The sequence below is a fragment of the Acomys minous genome (assembly GCF_964271855.1).
Source record: "Acomys minous genome assembly, chromosome: 2".
Taxonomy (NCBI): Eukaryota; Metazoa; Chordata; class Mammalia; order Rodentia; family Muridae; genus Acomys; species Acomys minous.
Genome location: NC_140484.1, coordinates 139,558,731 through 139,578,720, shown reverse-complemented (window position 1 = coordinate 139,578,720; position 19,990 = coordinate 139,558,731). Strand labels below are relative to the sequence as shown.

General features: G+C 47.1%; 1 protein-coding gene across 6 annotated transcripts in view; it reads left to right on the top strand.

Moving 5' to 3' along the window:
• Window positions 1-19,990, top strand: part of SCUBE2 (signal peptide, CUB domain and EGF like domain containing 2) — a 73,057-nt gene that overhangs the window by 15,386 nt on the left and 37,681 nt on the right. For 5 of the 6 annotated variants that reach the window (XM_084772518.1, XM_084772517.1, XM_084772516.1 and 2 more), the window contains exons 4-9: window positions 94-228; window positions 5,907-6,032; window positions 8,161-8,277; window positions 9,070-9,159; window positions 14,662-14,778; window positions 16,108-16,230. In XM_084772518.1, the coding sequence (XP_084628644.1) occupies window positions 94-228; window positions 5,907-6,032; window positions 8,161-8,277; window positions 9,070-9,159; window positions 14,662-14,778; window positions 16,108-16,230 (708 nt within the window). The remainder of the gene's footprint in view (window positions 1-93; window positions 229-5,906; window positions 6,033-8,160; window positions 8,278-9,069; window positions 9,160-14,661; window positions 14,779-16,107; window positions 16,231-19,990) is intronic. The other variant, XM_084772514.1, reaches the window with a different exon arrangement.

Genomic DNA, 19,990 nt, shown 5'->3' with positions numbered 1-19,990 from the left:
GGGACAAGAGGGACCTTCTTAGCCGGGGTCCCGGGCTGCGTTGGGTTTTTGAAATAGCCATGAAAGCGAATCTTGGTCCCTCTCTCCCTCCAGATGTGGACGAGTGCCTGGAGAACAATGGCGGCTGCCAGCACACCTGCGCCAACGTCATGGGCAGCTATGAGTGTCGCTGCAAAGAAGGCTTCTTTCTGAGTGACAATCAGCACACCTGCATTCACCGCTCAGAAGGTACCTTGGTCTGGCTGAGGGCGGGGCGCGAGGCCAAATCTCATCAGAGTCCCCACCCCCTAGCACACACAGTGACTTTATCCCGGAAACAGAGTGTCTAGAAGCTGGGGACAAGTCCAGAAAGTGCTGCTAGAGAGACGTAGCAAGCTCTGTTCCCATCACCTTCATCTCCTAGCAACGTGGCAGGCTGTGGGATCTCTGAGGCCCTTGCAAACTTCACACCCTCTGATCCTAATCTCTAAATAGAGAACATTTCAAACATCAGTACATGGCTCCAGAGAAATAAGGTGTGTGATTTGCCAAGTTTTTTTTTTTTTTTTCAAAAAGATGCTGAAAACCACAGTACCAGTGCAAGCCTGCCCCTTGCTCTGGGCTGGGGTTCTGGAGTGGGATGGAAGCTGGCTCCTCCCCCTGGGACTGGCTGCTTGTAGCCTTGAGCCATATCTGGCCCTCCCCTGAGTTTTGCATTTCTTGTACTCTGTGTTTCTAGGGCTCGGTGGGGGTTGGGGCTGGGGAGAAAGATTCTTCTAGACTAGAGCACTCTCTACCCTTTCTCTCATCCACTCAGCCATTACCACTCTTCTGATGACCTCCCTCTCATATGCTTTGCCTTGAGTTTGTGTCTTTTATTATTCCTATTTTTAAATTCCCATGACTTTGTTCAAGTTTTGGGAGGGAGAGGCATTAAGGGCAAGTGGCCAAACAGTTATTTTTAACCAAATGCCATCTTTTAAAGTCTCTGCTTTATCTTAAGCCAAATAGGAACGTCTTAGTGACTGTATTTCTCTGGTGTTGCCCCGGCCTGTTTTTAGATTTAAGAGCCCAAATATTAGGCAACTCATTCATTTTAGCAATGATGCCTATGGATTCCCACATTTAAGAGTGAAGTCACTTTAAGTTCTTCCAGTATTAGTTACAGACTTATAAATGTATCATTTACCACGGCTTTAGTGTTAGTGGCCTCTTCAAGCCTTTTTTCATAGAAGATGATCTTACCCAGTTTTCCAAGAATGGCGTTAGGCTACCCTGGACTAGAATGCTTTGTTGTTGGGGGGCGGTGTGTTTGATAGCACCCCAGCCTATTCAGCTTCAGTGCCCAGGGGTGTGAGTCATATGCACTGTCCTGGTTTCTTACCTCATGTTAGACGTGGCCCTTGAACAGTAGTGATGGCTTTTTTCTTCCTGTCTCTGGATTCCGGTGGCACTGAATGAAGTTTCACAAGTCAGAACTGGAGATGGCACTCTTGTAAGGAGCCAGGCAGGGAGTGACCTGAATCTCTCAGAGCATCTTGCCTTTTGGTTGCTCAAGGCTGCTTTCAGGGAAGTCACTTGGCGGTTTTTTCCTCTGGTGGCTAGTGTGTGTGTGTGTTTGTGTGTGTGTGTGTGTGTGTGTGTGTGTGTGTGTGTGTGTGCGCGCGCGCGCGCACCAGCCTGCTGGTAAAGCCATTGCCTCAACACCCCCAGTATAGACTCCATCTACCTGCAGCGGCATGCTGGGGCTTCTGGTCTCCAACTTACCCTGTGTTCCAGACCCCTGGCTCAGCCCTCCTCTCCCCTCCCACAAGCCCCTCGGCTGATTTGAGATCCAGGTTTCTCAGAGCAGAGGTAAACACAGAGGCAGGCCTCTCTGCAAGCTGCATTAGAATCTAACCCTTCCACAGTTCAGACATTCTTGTGTCCCCTGATGGGTACTTAGCATGAATAGATATGTCTGGAACCCAAACCCAAATCCAACAATTGCTCTTGTGGTCTGGAAGTGCTCTGGTTTTATGTGTGTCTCAGCTTGGCTGCTGCACAGCTATCTGCCAGTGTGAGCTAGCAGGTTGCAGCAGTTTGCAGTGGTGACTCCCTTCCATTCTAGGATTTTAGTTCTTCAACAAATGACTTCTTTAAAAAAATGTTCCTTTGGACTTCCTTCTTCATGTGTAGCCTCTTGGAGACGATATTAAAACAGATTTTTTAAAAAAATTAATGTCGGCCGGGCGTGGTGACTCATGCTTTTAGTCCCAGCAGGCGCATCTCTGTGAGTTTGAGACCAGCCTGGTCTACACAATGAATCCAGGACAGCCAAGGCTAAACAGAGAAACCCTGTCTCAAAAAACCAAAAAAAAAAGTTAATGTCACAGGTTAGTATTCCCTATTGCTACTGTTTTTATTTTTATTTTTTAATCTTTAAAATTTTTATTTATTTATTTATTTTTCTGTTTTGATTTTTAAATAATTATTTACTAAGTTTTTTTTTTCAATAAGAGGAACTAGTAGCTGATATTGATGAAAACTTAAGCTACTGAATTTTTGTTAAAAATCCTTAGAAAGCCCAAAGCTTCGATCAAGAGAATGTGCGTTTTCACCCATGTAATGGAGGGTGGGCCGGAGAGAAGCCTCCCCCTCAGTCTGCCTTTGTTCTCATTCAGGGGTGCTCAGGCTCTCAAAATGAGCATTTCTCTTTTGTCTTGTCTGTTCTGAAGGTATTTACACAGCGTTCTGTTGCCCTGCCTGGCTGTAGGAAGACACTGCGGGGCATCAGGAAGATTTTGTACATTTCTCATTTTGTAGATATCTTCTGTCTTGCCTGTCTCATTCTCAAGGCATGGCCTTATTTTAAATTTCCAGGAACATCCCAAAGTGGAAGCCTGGACAGGGAGCAAAAGTTTGGGGCATCACCAAGGTTCCTGAGCATCTTCCTTTTTGGTGAACCTTAGCTTTAGTCATGGCTACCCGAGCAGGTCCTAGGGATGTTAGGGCCCTGGCTGGCCTTCCTGGTTTAGACTAGATCCATCTGCCACCTCTAGCTATGGCCTTGTTTTGAGCTGGGGTACTGTAAAGGGCTTTGGATGTCACCTCTTGAAAAGCTACTTGCATTTCCAGAATTGTCTCAGACTTCATCCCTTCCTGGTGACTTCAGGTCCTGTTTGCTATGAGGGGACAGCAGGGGCAGCTTCTCTGTGTGTCCTGACGGCTTCTGGTCTTTCGTATGAAATATTTGTCATGTAAGCGAACTGCTCAGGGGCAGTAGAGGTCACTTTGCAAATGTCTTAGGCACATAAACAGAGTGAAATAGCCAGAAGGTGAAGGGGACTGTTTTGGGGGTAGAGTTTCTATGGGTTCCTACCACTGTATCTCAAGCGCTACTAACAATTAACCTGCAAGTATCCCCCCTGCCTCAATTACTTCAAATGCTCCACTGACCCAAAGACAAACACAGGACTTGCTGGGCCTTTGGGGGAGGGAAGAACACTCCCTCCATGGGCAGCTCTCACCTCCTGTGCCATTTCGGTGCTGGGGTGTGAATGACATCTTCATAAAGAACCAGCCAGAGCGGAGAGAGCTTCGCAACAGCCCAGTGCAAACCTCTTTCTGTGCTACTTGACAGCAGCGCTTGGCAGGGGCCGATGAATCCCAGCAGAGCATGAGGCAGGTTGTGTGCGGGGTGGGTGGGGTCTGTAGGGGGTAGGGGGTGGGGCACAGGGGGCAGGGGAAGGGGGGAGGGCATGCAGCTCAGAACGGTCAGATGAAAAACAAGGTGGTCAGTCTTTGGACAGACCCGAGAGACTTAGAAGATGCCTTCATGGCTGCACTCTCTTCTGAAGTAACAGTTCCCCAGACACACAGGCATAGAGGAGACCTGTCACTTAAAGTCTATTGGCTATGGTTTTAGGGGCAGAATACAGAATAGTGTTCCATCCTGGGGAAATTGAATAATATCTTCCAGTACTTAGCTTTAAAACAGCCCTAATTCTAGAATTAGAGTCTTATGGGCTCTCTAACCAATGAGAACTGAAGCCCCATCCTCAGGGATGTTTCACAGTTGTTTTACACAAATGCCAAGAAACAAACACGTGTACACATCCTCGCTTATGCAGTCTTAACCAAGAGGACATCTTGAGTGTTTGCTTGGGTCTGATACCCAGAGAGCAAGGTCTCTATGAGCTGTTTTCCCGGTGACTTAGGTGGCCGATAACACACACAAGTGCCTCTTCCACTGTTGTACCAGCATATAGACCAGTGGTTCTCAACCTGTGAGTCATGACCCCTCCAACAGAATATTTACATTGCGATTTTGACAGTGGCAAAATTGCAGTTATGAAGTAGCAACAAAAATTGCTTTATTAGGAACTGTGTTAAAAGGTCACATTAGGAGGGCTGAGAACCACTGGTTTAGATGCTTGTCAAACCACCAAGCATTATAGCTACCTAATGTTTCCTCTTTCCTACCACAGTTAACACAGATTGGGCCTGATGGGCTCTTAGAGATGGCGAACATCGTTGCACAGCAGCTAAGGAAACCCTCATGCCCCACGTCTTCCCCTCTTTCCTTATATTCCCCTTGCTATGTTGCTGTGTGGTGTTGTCTGTGAGAGGCATACTGCCCTGAGCATGCAGGAGGAGGGGCCAAGAGGATAACCAAGGGTCACAAGGCAGGTGTCTGTACACTCCCGAGGAGTGAGTGTAAATCTATGGATAACCGAGGGTCACAAGGCAGGTGTCTGTACACTCCCGTGGAGTGAGTGTAAATCTATGGCAGATGTAAGGTTTGGGTACTGCTTTCCGGGATGAAGGCACCAGTTTATGGTGAGGGCTTCTTTTCTTTATTTTTAAAAGTTTGTTTTATATGTATGAATGCTCGGCCTGCATGTATGTCTGTGCACCACAGGCATGCCTGGTGCCCACAGAAGCCAGATGCTGCCGCTGAATCTTCTGGAGCTGAAGTTGAAGATGGTTGTGAGCTGTCATGTGGAAGCTGAAAATCAAAGCTAGGTCTTCTGAAAGAGTAGCCAGTGCTCTTAGCTGCTGAGCCATCGCTCCAGCCCTAGCTCCTCCTCCTCCTCCTCCTCTTCTTCTTTTGTTTTTTGTTTGTTTTTTTTTTTAAAGGAAAATTTGAAGGGTCCTATGTCTTAAGTGACAAAAGAAATCTTTCATGTCCCTTTTAATTGCCCCACCTGATGATTTATTTATTTGGTTTTTCAAGAAAGATTTCTCCATATAGCCCTGGTTGTCCTGAAACTTGCTCAATAGACCAGGCTGTCCTTGAACTCAGATTTGCCTGCCCCTGCCTCCCAAGTGCTAGGATTAAAGGCATGTGCCACCACCACCTGGCTCTTTATCTTTTTTTAATTTTTATTTTGTGGAGCCCCAGCCTGATTTTAATGGATATTCTTATTTGTTTATTGTACGTGTACGCCCATGTGCATGTGTGTATGCGTGTGTGTGTGTGTGTGTGTGTGTGTGTGTGTGTGTATGTGTGCACGCGCACGCACTCTGTGGGTCTGTGGGTACAGGCCATTGCACATGAGTGACAGTCAGAGGACAACTTGTGGGAATTGGTTCTCTCCTACCATGTGGGTTTAGGGCATAAAAGTGAATTTGTGAGGTTTGGTGGGATGGTGTTCTTTACGCACTGAGCCATCTCACCAGCGGCTAAAGCTATGTAGGGTGGCATTTGCCTGTAATCTGAGTTCCTGGGAGAAGGAGGAGGCAGGGGCATAGTGAATTCTAAGTAAGTCTGTGTTACATAGGGAGTTTAAGGCCAACTGGGGCTACAAAGCAAGACCCTGTCTCACAAAACAAAAATAAATGGAGCCAATAGAGATCCAGGACAGCAAGCCCATGGCCCTCCCCACTGCCCACCCTCATGGCTCTCTCCCGCCTGTCACCTGATGCACACTGCTGTTTTGCAGAGGGCCTGAGCTGCATGAACCAGGACCACGGCTGTAGTCACATCTGCAAGGAGGCCCCGAGAGGCAGTGCTGCCTGTGAGTGCAGGCCTGGCTTTGAACTGGCCAAGAATCAGAGAGACTGCATCTGTGAGTATGAGCTGTCACTCAGCTGAGGTGGGGACAGCCTACCCAGAAGTCAGAAAAACAGCCACAGCCACAGCCAGAGCTCAGGGACACAAGAGCGTCTTGTGGGGGTCAGTCTTTTCTTCTACCACGTGGGTCCCGGGGATCAAACTCATGTCTCCAACCCAGTCACAGGGGTCTCTACCCTGTTTTATAAGCTTTTACCCCCTTTAATGTTTTTGTTTTTGTTTTTTTTGTTTTTCAAGACAGGGTTTCTCTGTGTAGTCTTGGCTGTCCTGGACTCGCTTTGTAGACCAGGCCTCGAACTCACAGCGATCCACCTGCCTCTGCCTCCCAAGTGCTGGGATTAAAGGCGTGCGCCACCTCGCCCGGCTTTTTGTTTGTTTTTGTTTTGTTTTTTTGTTCCCCCTTTAATGTATTTAAGATGTCAATGTTTAAATACTTTTTTGTTGTAACATTTGAAGAATTTAAAAAAAAAAACACCTAGAAACCAACCAAATAGACAAACAAGAACCCCAGCAAATTCACGTGATCCCAGCACTTAGGAGGTGGCAGCAGGAAGATCAAGAGTTCAAGGTCACCCTTGGGCACTTGGCTATAGAATAAGTTAGGGACCAACCTGGGCTACGTGAGACCCTGTCTCAAAAGATTAAAAAAAAAGAAAAAAGGACCATGACCCAGAATCATATAACATAGCCAGTTCTTTCTTCCATATTCCTATTTTTGTCATCATTCATATTCGTGTCCAGTTTCTACATAGGTGTGATTATAGCACAAATATACAGTTCATTCTTTTAAATTAGAAAAATTACATATTAAAAATCATCAACACAGAGGCATATAGTGAAAACTTCACTCTCCTTTTCTGCCTCCTTTGCCAGAGATAAATCTGTTAACTGCCTGACAGGTTTTTTTGTTGTTGTTGTTGTTCTTGTTTTCAGACAGGTTTTCACAGGGTAGCTGGCCCGGAACTCACAGAGATCTGCCTGCCTCTGCTTCCCTAGCGCTGGGATTGAAGGCGTGCGCCACCTCCCCCTGGTGCAGTCACACAGTTTTATAGTTTTTTTTTTTTTTTTTTTTTTAGGGCTCTGATTTTAATCACCGTATTAAGTAAGCCGAAGTCCACTCAGACTGCGTTCCCTCCCTCTCCCTCTCCCGAGGGAGAGAAGAACGATCATCTTATAGTTGGTTTTTATGTTTACGTTTTGGCCTGTCGTGCCCAGTTCATGCACAGTCTTCATAATTCCTGGGCGATCTTGCTGCCGTTCACTGTGTGCAGGGGGCTGCCGTTCACTGTGTGCAGGGGGCTGCCGTTTCCCTCGTAACGAAGCCAGGTGAAGTGTGATGAGAGCAGCCCTAACCTAGACCTGCAAGTTAAATATTGTCAGTGTGGCTGGGCAGTGGTGGCGCACGCCTTTAGTCCCAGCACTCGAGAGGCAGAGGCAGGTGGATCCCTGTGAGTTCAAGGCCAGCCTGGTCTACAATGCGAATCCAGGACAGCCAAGGCTACACAGAGAAACCCTGTCTCAAAAAACCAAAAGAGAAATAAATAAAATAAAATAAAATAAATTGTCAGTATGTTCCAGACATGAAGTGCTAGAGAATTTCCAGAAGCCCAGGGTGCAGCTGGACTAACAGGCAGACATACCAGCAGAGGGAAGCGACAGTCTAGGATCTCCAGGCATAATCCCCTAACTGCTTCCCCACACTGGCCTTACCAGCTCCATCTCTCTTGGTCCAGGCCTTGTGTGTGGCACTATTGTGGTTTATGCTGTGACATTGTGATGCTGCATACACAGACAAGGACGAGCTCTGAGTGGAAGGTCTTTTATGTCACATGCCAGGCAGGCACTGGACGCTCAGATACTTGGAGGGGGAAAAAAGAATCGATTTTGAGGGGAAGCATAGTAGCACACGCCTTTAATCTCAGCACTCGGCAAACAGGAGCAGGTGGATCTTTGTGAGTTCGAGGGCGACTGGGGCTGCATAGTGAGTTATGGAGGTTAGTTAGGTAGTGAGACCTTGTCATTAAAACATTAAAAAAAAAACAAAACTTTGGAAATGAAACCAGCCCTGAAATAAGACCAGTGGAAACCTTGGTGCTTTAAGTATTGACTCATTTTGATCTCAGTGACTTGTAACCATGGAAACGGTGGGTGTCAACACTCCTGTGAAGATACCGCAGAAGGCCCTGAGTGTAGCTGCCATCCACACTATAGATTGCACACTGATGGAAGGAGCTGCCTTGGTGAGTGGTTTGCTTCAGCCTGCCCAACCCTACCCTGAACCCTAAGCCTCCTTAACTCTTCTGAACCTTAACCCTTAATAGTGTTTAGTCCTAGAGGGCGAGGTGTGGCGGGTAACTAAAGCTCCTTCACATGCCACAGTGGGAGTCCCTCTCTCTTTACACTGTCAGGGTTTTGTTGTTGTTGTTGTTGTTGCTGTTGTGTATCCCTGGCTGTCCTGGACTCTCTTTGTAGACCAGGCTGGCCTTGAACTCACAGAGATCCGCCTGCCTCTGCCTCCCTGAGTGCTGGAATTACAGGTGTATACCACCATGCCTGGCTGAGTACTACTTTCTTCCCATGAACTGGGATGCTCTGGAAGCTGGTATTCTAGAGACCTGGACAACATATTCCAAAGGGACAGAGTGACAGAGGCCAGCCCTGTGTGGGATGGCACAGCAACCATTACAGTTGAACTCCACCCTGCTTTTCAAGACATGGCCTTTGCTGGCTCTCTTGGAATTCTTGTCCTGAACTGAGGGTCCTGCAGTCACTCTGAAGCTTGCATCCCCTGGAGTCTCTTTGCCCAGTGCATTCCAGAACCCTTTCCCTCCTTCATGTTTATAAGCATCTTCAGTCATTTAATGCGCTGTTTTCCACAGAGCCATATAATGGCTTGTTTTTATGGAGCGGACAGTTACCCATCTGCCGTTGGTCACAGCATCTCCTGTCTAAGATTCCAGCAGAAACGGTAGCTCAGGGAATGGATACTTTGATCATTCATCTTGACAACTGTGGCTTTGCTTCTCTTGTAGAGCAAGAGGGCACCGTCCTGGAGGGGACGGAGAACAACACCACATCAGTGGCGGACGGAGATAAACGGGTGAAACGGCGGCTGCTCATGGGTACGCAACCCTCTCTCTTCCTTGCCCTGTCTGTTCCCTTCTCTCTCTCGCTCATTGCATCAGGCCTAGGCTTAGAGCCCATGTGTCCCAAGGCCAACTGGACTGGGATGAGCACCTTCTGTGAAGCCAGGATATGTTCTTTTCTTTACCCAAAACTGTCCCTTTGTCATAATCCAAGATCCCTGGAACTGTGCCAAGTCATTGGAATAATCAGGTTGATGTCCCAGCACTGCCCAACTATGTGTGAGACTTGACAAACCGCTCTGGGACTCTCCCTTCTGTAGGTCTCTCTCTCTGAAATACATGCAGTGGCCAGGGGCGGAGCTCCATCAATAGAGTGCCTGCCTAGCATGTACAAAGCCCTGAGTTTGATCCCCACCACAGTGCAAATTAGACTCAATGTCACATGACTATAATTCTAGCACTCAGGAGGTGGAGGCAGGGGGATAAGAAGTTCAAGGCCACTTTGCTTACATAGCAAAGCCAGGCTAGGATACATGAAACCTTGTCTCAAAATAAATAAATGTAAGGTAGGCATGGTGGTGCATGCCTTTAATCCCAGCACTTGGGAGGCAGAGACAGGTGGAATTTTGTGAGATTGGGGGGCGCATCCTGATCTACATAGTGAGTTCCAGGCTAGTCAGGGCTACATAGTGAGACCCTACCTCAACAATAAATAAATACAAATAAACAGGATGTAATAAAATCTATCTTTTTGGGTTATCAGAGAATTCAGTTAAGAGAATCATGTGGAATACAGTACTTGCCGTCAAGCCTGATGACCCGAGGTTGATCCTGGGGCCCACATGGTGGAAGGAGAGAATGGACTACCACAGATTGTCCTCTGACCTCCACACATGTGCTACAACATGTGCATGCCTACACACACATACATACACACATATACACACATACAGACACACACATACATATACACACATACACATATACATACACACATACATCCATACACACACACATACATACATATACACATACACACACACACATACATATACACACACATACACACATACATATACATACATACATACATACATACACACATACACACATATACACATACATACACACACATACATATACACATACACACAAACATACATACATACACATTCACACATACATACATACATACATACATATATACATACATACATAAGCATAATACATTTTAAAAAGATAATAGTATGCAGAGGTGCCCAGAGCCAGTGTATGGGACACAGTGGGGGGCCATGGAACCCCAGCTCTCCCCTTTCTGATTAGCTGTAATGACAAAGCATTCTGGGCAGCCTCCAGCTTAGCATGGCAGTTTGCTTTTGTGCCCACTAGCCTCCCACCTCCGACTCAGCCAATGTTAGCCCTACAGGAACTGAATAGGGAAGAGTGGCATTTGGCTGGGGCACACGAGACCGTTGGCCCACAGCCCTCACAGTCAAGCTAGAGATGAGAGAGAGGGGGCCGGAGTCGTGGCGATGGGACCAGACAGATCTTTTGGCACATTATTCTGCAAAGTTTGGTTTGACTTACATAAAGCTGTCCACCTGACAGCTCCTGGGTTTACTAGTCAGGTATGATATGAACCCACCACTGGTTACCAAGCAGGGACCTTTTGGATCCCTCTTCTGTTTAATTTCTTTTCTTTTCTTTTCTCCTCCCTCCCTCCCCTCTCCTTCTCTCTCTCTCTCTCTCTCTCTCTCTCTCATGTACACACATGTACATACTTGTACACAGATCACCCATGCACACAAGTGTGGAGGCCAGACATATATGTCGGGTGTTCTCCTCCAGTGCCATCCACTTTATATTTTGATACAAGGTCTCTCACTGAACCCCAAGCTCACCAAGATTTGACTAGACTGGCTGACCACTGAGTTCCTCGGGTCACCTGCCTCCCCTCCCCCCACCCAAATAAAGGATGCTAGGGATTCAAACTTAGGTACACACACACACACACACACACACACACACACACACACACACACACACACGCCTTCCGTGCTTAACATGGCTTATCAAAATTTAAGTCACTATTAAGTGTCTGCAGTACAGTGAGCATTCATACACCATTCACCCAAGTCCTGTAATGCACCACGGTTGTGTGCTTTCTTTGGCTGCAAATAGGAGAGCTGTTTTCTAAGACCCTCCCACCGGCTCTGGCAGAGCTTTCCAAAGCCCTCCCCAGTGTGTTCAGAGGCGGCAGGGCTCTTCTTAGCTCCCTTCTCTTCTCTGAGCATCAGTCTCTCTGAGGCTTCCCGCTGCTGGGGAGGGCCTGACTCCTGGCCCGCAGTTCTGTCAGCTGTGCCTTTCCCATGGGCCTAGGAACCCCCTTTCGCTGCTCCCCTGTTTTGGCAGAGCCCATGTCTTGACTTTGTCACTTTATATTGTGGGCGAGATAAAGGTTTCTAAAAACTGTGTGTCCCTCAGAATGCATTTCTATGTACCCTTCCTTTGCCCTTCATTGAAAATTTGGCTCATTACAAAATTCAGAGTTGGACAGAATATTCTATCATCAGAATGCTCCATTGTCTGTATCTTATTTTCCTCTCTCTTGCTCCCTCCCTCGCTCCCTCGCTCCCTCCCTCCCTTTTTCCCCCCTCCCCACCTTCCTCTCTCATCTCATGTAGCCCAGGCTGGCCTCCAACTCACTAGAGCTGAGGGTGATCTTGAACTTGGGATCCCCCCTGCCTCCACCCTCCAGGTGCTGGGATTAGGCGCACGTGTCGCCACGCTCAGTTTCTGCATTGCTGGGGATGCAGCCCAGGGCTTCACGCATGCCAGGCAAACACCGTCCCAGCTGAGCTACACCCCAGCTCTCCTATTCTTATGCTTGATCTAGTGTGTGAAGCCTGTAGAAGCTTCACTCTGGGACATTTCAAGGTCTTCTCTTTGTCCTCGGTGATCTGAGATTATAAAGCAGTGTCCAGTTTGGTGTCTTCCTGCTCTGTGTGCTCTCACTAGGCTTGTCTGCCTTTCTGTCACTCATTCTTCCTTTCCTCCCTTCTTCCTTCCTTTTTTTTTTTTTGTTTTTTTTGTTTTTTTGTTTTTCGAGACAGGGTTTCTCTGTGTAGCCTTGGCTATCCTGGACTCACTTTTGTAGACCAGGCTGGCCTTGAACTCACAGCGATCCGCCTGCCTCTGCCTCCTGAGTGCTGGGATTAAAGGCGTGCGCGACCACGCCCGGCCCTTCCTTCCTTTCTTTTTTTGTTTTTTGTTTCTTCTCTTTTTTGGTTTTCCGAGACACCGTTTCTCTGTGTAGCCCTGTCTGTCCTGGAACTCGCTCTGTAGACCAAGCTGGCCTCAAACTCACAGCGATCCTCCTGCCTCTGCCTCCCAAGTGCTGGGATTAAAGGCGTCACCACCGCCCAGCCCTGAGACTTTTTAAAATTTCCGCTTTCCTGCATTTCCCCTCAGCATTTCCTCTGGTCTCTGTTATAGGGACCTGCTCATATTTCATGGGTTCCTCTTACCACCCTGGTGTTAGTATATTTTACTCTCTCCTTTTTCTGTATTATCTTTCTAAAACTGGATGTTGTTATTTTCAGTTGTGTGGATATGCATGTGACTGCAGATGCCTCTAGAGGCTGGAGGCCAGAAGCGTCAGATCCCTCTGGGGTGGCTTACAGGTCCTCTGCAGGAGTATGATGCCGCCTTCTTCTCCTTCTCCTTCTCCTTCTCCTTCTTCTTCTTCTTCATTTGTTTTTTGTTGTTTTGTTTTTGTTTCAAGACAAGAGTTTCTCTGTGTAGCCCTGGCTGTCATGGACTCACTTTGTAGACCAGGCTGGCCTCGAACTCACAGAGATCCACCTGCCTCAGCCTTTCCGGTACTGGGATTACAGGCGTGCGCCACTGCAGCTGGCTATGATGCACTCTTAACAGCTAAGCCATCTCTCCAGGCCCTTCCTCCACCATCTTTGTTTTCTCTGAGTTTCTTTTTTCTTGTTCACTTTGGTATGTATCTAAAATCTTAGATATTCTAAATATCTGGTAATTCTTGACCGATTTTTCATATTCCATAGTGAAAAACTAAAGAGCCAGTTGGATCTTATATTGATTGATGGACTTTGTATTGGTGTGCCTGTGCCTCGACCTTCGTTTTGAAGTCTTTTCATTTGGGCAGGTTGATTCAGCTCTTGAGAAGTCCTTCAGTCTCTTGGTTGGGGATAGAAGCTTAGCTTCCGGAATTCCTGGAGCTGAGGCTGGGGGTGTGGGGTTGGGAATCTGTCTTTCCAGGCACTGGACTTCTGTGGGACCAATTGTGACTCCCTCTGCCTCCTCCATGGTCCTGGTGCACTGGTTTGACTTCCCTAGAGAGTAAACTGTACTTTAGCTGGGACCTGGCGGTCACCTGGCTATCTGGAAATAAGAGCTTTGGGGTGGGGGTGGGGTGTTAAGGTGTGGGAAATGTGGGTCTTAGGGCTAGGGATGGGGTATGGGGAGGTAGGTGTTGGGGCTGGGTGTGGGGGCTGGGGGATGGGCACTTTTTCTCAGGCAACCTGTTGCACTTTTTTACTCCATCCTTGTCTCTGCTCTTAGAGGAAGTTCCTGTGTCTAACTCCTGGGCCTCCCTGGATTCTGGGGTCCATATAGCTTTGCTCCTGTGGGCAGCCCCTCTGCACACCTAAGGGACTGACTTTCTTCTCTGTTGACATGCCACTTCCTAATAGTTGCCATCTTCTTTGTCTTCTCTTTCATTTTCTTTGTCCCTGAGGAGTTAACTCTCTGAGATTAAACACTTACTTAATCTTAGGGGAGTGAAGTTTTGAGAGGAAGCACAGATAAGCACATTGTGTTTAATTAGTGCTAAGCTTGTTCCCCCAGGCTTTCATATGAGGTAGCTAGGGAAGTTTCTGGGCATCTGGGTGCTAACATTGAGTTAGATAATGACCATGTGAGTGAGTGAGTGAGAGAGAGAAAGAGAGAGAGAGAGAGAGAGAGAGAGAGAGAGAGAGAGAGAGAGAGAAAGATAGAGAGAGAGAGAGACAGAGAGAGAGACAGAGAGAGAGAGAGAGAGAGACAGAGACAGAGAGACAGAGACAGAGAGAGACAGAGAGAGGTAAATTGGCATTTGCAAGGACAAAGTCTTTAATCTGTAGCGATGCAATGGTCAGGAATGGGCCCATCATTCATTGAGAGAAGGTTCTGGAACAAGAAAGGAACTTTGCCCTGTTCTGTACTCAATCTAGCCTGCCAGATTGAGTGGTCACACTTAGCCAGTTGTTGGCTATGGGTCACCAGGAACCTTTAGTCAGTGGAGAATGTTTCTTTGGTCGGGAGGTATCTTCCCTCTGGTCACCAGCTTCCTGAGTAACCCTTACAAGGGCAGGAGATGCAGCAGCAGCTCTCCTCTGTCTCACCTATAGGTGGTAGAGACTTGGGGTGTGACTATGAGCACCCCTCTGTGCTTTCTGGGTTGTCACACAGTGTTACCTGTATTAGGACTCCTTTAGGAATCTAACTGCCATTCCCACCTCTCACCAGAAACGTGTGCTGTCAACAATGGAGGCTGTGATCGCACCTGTAAGGACACGTCAACAGGTGTTCACTGCAGTTGTCCCATTGGATTCACTCTCCAGTTGGATGGGAAGACATGTAAAGGTGGCCTTTGTGTACCCTGGAGGTGGAGGCTGTGGGGCTGTGGGGCTCGGGGGTTGGGGGTTTGGGGGGCTATGGGGCTGTGGGGCTATGGGCTTGGGGCTGTGGGGCTGTGGAACTGTGGGGCTGTGGGGCTGTGGGGCTGTGGGCTGTGGGGCTGTGGGGCTGTGGGCTGTGGGGCTGTGGGGCTGTGGGGCTGTGGGGCTGTGGGGCTGTGGGCTGTGGGGCTGTGGGGCTGTGGGCTGTGGGGCTGTGGGGCTGTGGGCTGTGGGCTGTGGGGCTGTGGGCTGTGGGCTGTGGGGCTGTGGGGCTGTGGGGCTGTGGGCTGTGGGGCTGTGGGCTGTGGGCTGTGGGGCTGTGGGGCTGTGGGGCTGGGTGGCTGGGTGAAGGGAGTCCTGCCCGGCTGAAGTGTGGGGCACAGGCAGTTCTGCCCTTCCGCACCATTACCATCTGAGCACTTCCAGATTTGCTTATGATTCGGACTGATAGGAGCTTTTCTTCCCTGGGCTAGTGGACGGTTATAATTGAGTAAGCTTAATTAGAAGCAACTTAATTACACTAACTGCTGAGAAGGTCAGCCTCTGCAAGCATCAGATAATCCATTTCAGGCGAGTGGCCTTATGAGCAAAAGGCAGTTCATGGAACAGTTCATTGGCAGCAGATAATATCAACCTATCATAAATAATGGCCTTGGGATCCCATGTAAGTAACGGCCAAGATTATTATCAGAGCACTTAACGAATAACTGCGCCATTAACTTTTACTAATGAAGACAGACCCTAATGACTTGCTGGTCTTTTATGGGCAAGAGTACAAAGGGTTTGTTAGTTCTTTAGCATGATAAAAAAAAAAAAAAGAATAAGAAGAAAAAAAAGGGAGAGAAAGATAACCTGGTTGTGAGATGAAACTGAAGAAAGATAAGATTAAGTATCAGGAATCATTTAAAAACGTTGAGACCTTTTGGTGATTGTGTAACTTGCCAAAACAAAAGCTCTTGTCCCTTATGGCTTTAGTCATTAAGCTAGAATACAAAGTGTGCTGACAGGGGTTGTCTGCCCTTCTTTGGAGGGCATTAGAGGGTGAGAATAAAATAAAACACGATATCACCATTCCCTTGTCAATGGCATGGAAAGCCAGAACTGTTAGCTGGACACTTGTCCTTCAGCCAGACAAGGAAATGCTTGTAAGACTGAAACATCAGTGAACATTCTTAAGCGCTCTCGTGGGCCCACTTGCCTTTCTGAGGATAAGTGGCACACACAGCAGCAGTTTGGGGCTTGGGGTAGCCAGGCAGCCATTGCTTTCTGGTCCCCTAGCGCTTGCCTCTTACAGATATCGATGAGTGCCAGACCCGGAATGGAGGTTGTAACCATTTCTGCAAAAACACCGTGGGCAGTTTTGACTGCAGCTGCAAAAAAGGATTTAAATTACTAACAGACGAGAAGTCTTGCCAAGGTATGTGCTGAAGCGGAAGCTGAGGTGAGCCGCGGGCTGCTGGTTGGGATAGAGAACGTGTGAACGAGTGAGTCCTGGCTCGGTAGAGACTGCCTCACCCTGCTCCTGACGGACTCAGGGGTTCCAGCCTCCAACCTGGATTTTACTTGCTTCATCTTAGGTTGAATGAAAACATGGTGTAGCTCACATACATTTTGGAAACTAAGCTGTTAACCTTAGGGGACACCTTAGCAGGGCCCACTGCTAGAAAGGGAGCAGAGCATGTGGTGCCAGCATGCTTACGGTGGCGTCTTGAGACTAAAGATAATCTTCCTTTTCTAAAATTTATTTTACTGCAGTTGAATATTTGGCCAAAGTTGGTGGCAAAAAGAATCTGTAGACTTGGATAACATTCATACCTAAGTTGGAAGGAGTGAGTGGAAGAGATACTGGTTGGCTAATGGGAAGATTATAGAAACCTCGCCCCCTCTTTTTTTTTTTTTTTTTGCTTCTTTTACTTCAAGATTTATTTTGTATTGTTTTAAATATGTGTATGCACATGTCTTTGTGTGGGTGTGTGCATGCAAGTGCAGGTGTCCACAGAGGCCAGAGGCATCAGGTCCTGTGGAGCTGGAGTTACAGGTAGCCATGAGCCACCCGATGTGGGTGCTGGGAGCTAAACTCCACTGGGCCTTCTGCAAGAGTGGTATACGCTCTCAACTACTGATCCATCCCTCTAGCCCCTAACCCACCCCCTTTCAACTGTGTGCTTCCCACATACGGTGGATAACAGTTGTCAAGGTTAACAACTGTTTTTAGATAAGCAGCTGTTATGCCCTATCAGTACATATAAGAAGAAAGTCCCAGGAACGATGCGATGCCATTACTCTTGTTCCGTTTCTGGAAATAAGGACTGCCTTGCTTATTTTGTTAGATGTCTCAGCATCGAGCTCCTTGAGGGGTGGAGGTCTGGTTGGCAGAATTGCTTGCCCAGCATGCACAAAGACCTGGATCGGACCCGCCGCCATGCCCCAGCACTGCATGAGCCATATGCGGTGTCTCATACCTGTAATTACAGAGCTAGGGAGGAAGAAGCAGGAGGAACAGAGCTTCAAAGACATCCTTGGTTACCTATCAAGTCTGAGACCAGGCTGGCTAGAGATACAGGCAAAACAAACAAACAAACAAACCCACAAAAATCTCAGACCAAAGAACAAAACAAAGTTCAACACCGTATAAAAACCAGAATATAAAACAAAACACTGGGAGCTGGGGAGACAGCCAGGGAGAAGGCTCAGTGGACAAAGTACCTGCTGTGTAAGCATGCAGGTTTGTGTTTGGGTCTCCAGCACCCACCCGCAAAGCTGGGTGTGTTGGTGTGTGCCTGAAATTCCAGCCCTGGGAGGCAGAGACCAGAGACCAGAGGATTCCCTGGAGTGCAAAGGCCAGCCAGTTTGGCAGAATTAGGTTCAATAGAGACCCTGTCTCCAAAAATAAGGTGGGGAGCAATTCAGGAAGACCTTGATGCTGACCTCTGGCCTTCATGCACATGTGCACACACACATGAATGCATACATAAACACAAGACAAAAGATGCAACATCTGTGTTTTTAAAGACACTTTACAGATAAGTGAGGCTCTCCTTCCCTCTTTGTTCCTAATACACAATTTGCCAGGCAGTTCAAATACATTCTCCTCTAAATTCAGTGAGTTAATTCTAGATGTATTTCATGGCTTTCTTCAGTTTGACTTGGAAAGCAAATTTGCTGTTCCACACAATGTTTCAAAATGTATAGGGCAAGAAATATGTTTAAGCTGTGTAAACACATTAAAAAGGAATTAGGAAAGTGATCTCATTATTTTTGGCAAAGCAAACGTCCACAGTGAGCAGCCAAAGCCAGCTACTGACGGAGGGCACTTTGTCAGCAACTGGCTGATGTTAGCAGCAGATCTCACGCAATGGCAGCAAGAACGAGGAAAGAAACTGACTTTTCCTCATTTTTCCATCCATTGCTCTTGGTAGAACAAATGTTTGCACAGAGTGAATTTGCTAAAGAAACTGTCAGGACTTCTGGAAAAAGCCAGGGAAAGAAGGGCTTTGCAAGAATTTGCCCTTCTTTCTTTCTTTCTTTTTTTCTTTCTTTTTTTATCCATCCATGCCTCCCTCCTCCACTCCCTCCCTCTCCCCCCTTAATCAATTTTTCTTTTTCTCCCTCCTCCCTCTACTGTGTGTGTGTGTGTGTGTGTGTGTGTGTGTGTGAGAGAGAGAGAGAGAGAGAGAGAGAGAGAGAGAGAGAGAGAGAGAGAGAGAGAGAATTTATTGCTCTTTTGAGTCGAATCAGGTCCTGATTGGCCTGGAAGTTGCTTCAGCTATGCTGACCTCATGGTGGTCCTGCTGCCTTTGCCTCCCAAGTGCTGCAATTACAGGCACATACTACCACATCTGGCTAACATGTCTGCCTTCTGTTAATGTAGCGTTTCATGGTATGTTTGGTGTAGAAAAGTGGTCCAGCCACTCTAACTGTGGTTGTGGTTGTCGTCCACTAACTGGACCCAAGGCTCTCTATTTGGAGGTACCAATTAAAACCATCCCAAGAGTTCTGGGAGTGAGATGTAGAAAACACATGATCAGGTCCCAGATGCAGCTTGCAGATGCTGGCTTCCAAGGCTCTACTTGCTGCTAGGGATGTATCTCTCCTGAGCCACAGACATAGAAGACACAGGGAAGAGAAAACAAACAAACAAACAAACAAACAAACAAAAACAAAAAACAGAACAAAACCAAGAGATTTTCCAGGGAGATCCAGTTTAGGCTTTAACTAACCCAACTTCAGCATCTTTCATAGACAATCACCAAGGATTAGTGTTAATGCATTCTTTTAATGCATAGGGCATTAAGACACAGGATCAAGTGGCCTGTTATGGCCAGAAGAATAATTCTACAAAGGTGAGAAAGAGAGAAACCAGAATTTTCTTCATCCAAAACACTTTCTCCTTTTGTTTCACCGTTTACTAACAATTGTAGAACAATGATAATGACTAGCTAGTGTTATTATTTATAAATCAGGTTGCAAACCTATTTTTAGGTATCTCATTTCCTTCATTTATATGTTAGCTTGCTTTATATTGCTGTGACAAAACACCTTGACCAAAAGCAACTTGGCGGGTAAAGGGTTTATTTGGCTTACACATCAGATCACTACCCGTTGCCGAGGGAAGCCAGGACAGGAACCAAAGCTGAGAACCTGGAGGCCAGGACTGACGCAGAGGCCGTGGCGGAGGAGCACTACTTACTGGCTTGCTCAGCTGGCTTTCTTCTGCCACTCAGGATAACTTACCCACGGGTGGAATCATCCCACAGAGGACCAGACTCTCCTACCTTAGTTATCAACCAATAAAATGCTCCTACCAGCCAATCTTATGGAGGCATTTTCTCAATTAGAGTCTCTCTTCTCGCTGACCTTAGCGTGTGTCAAGTTGACAAAAAATAAAATAAAATAATTTATCTAACTTAAATTACTCAGCCCTGCAAATTAAGTATGGGTGAGAGAGATCATATGAACTCCAAAGTAAAGCTTGCAATAGGATTTACAACCAAGGAGCCTGGAAATAACTGTACTTCTTATGGGCTCCTCAACATATTCTTTGATACAAATGAGCTGAGGGGATGGGTTGACCAGTTGTCCTTACCCTTACATGGGTTGTTTTGTTGTTGGTCAGCAGCTTGCAATTACTATAAACACCTCTACTCATACAGCAGAGTTGGTGTCAGCTCCCCTCT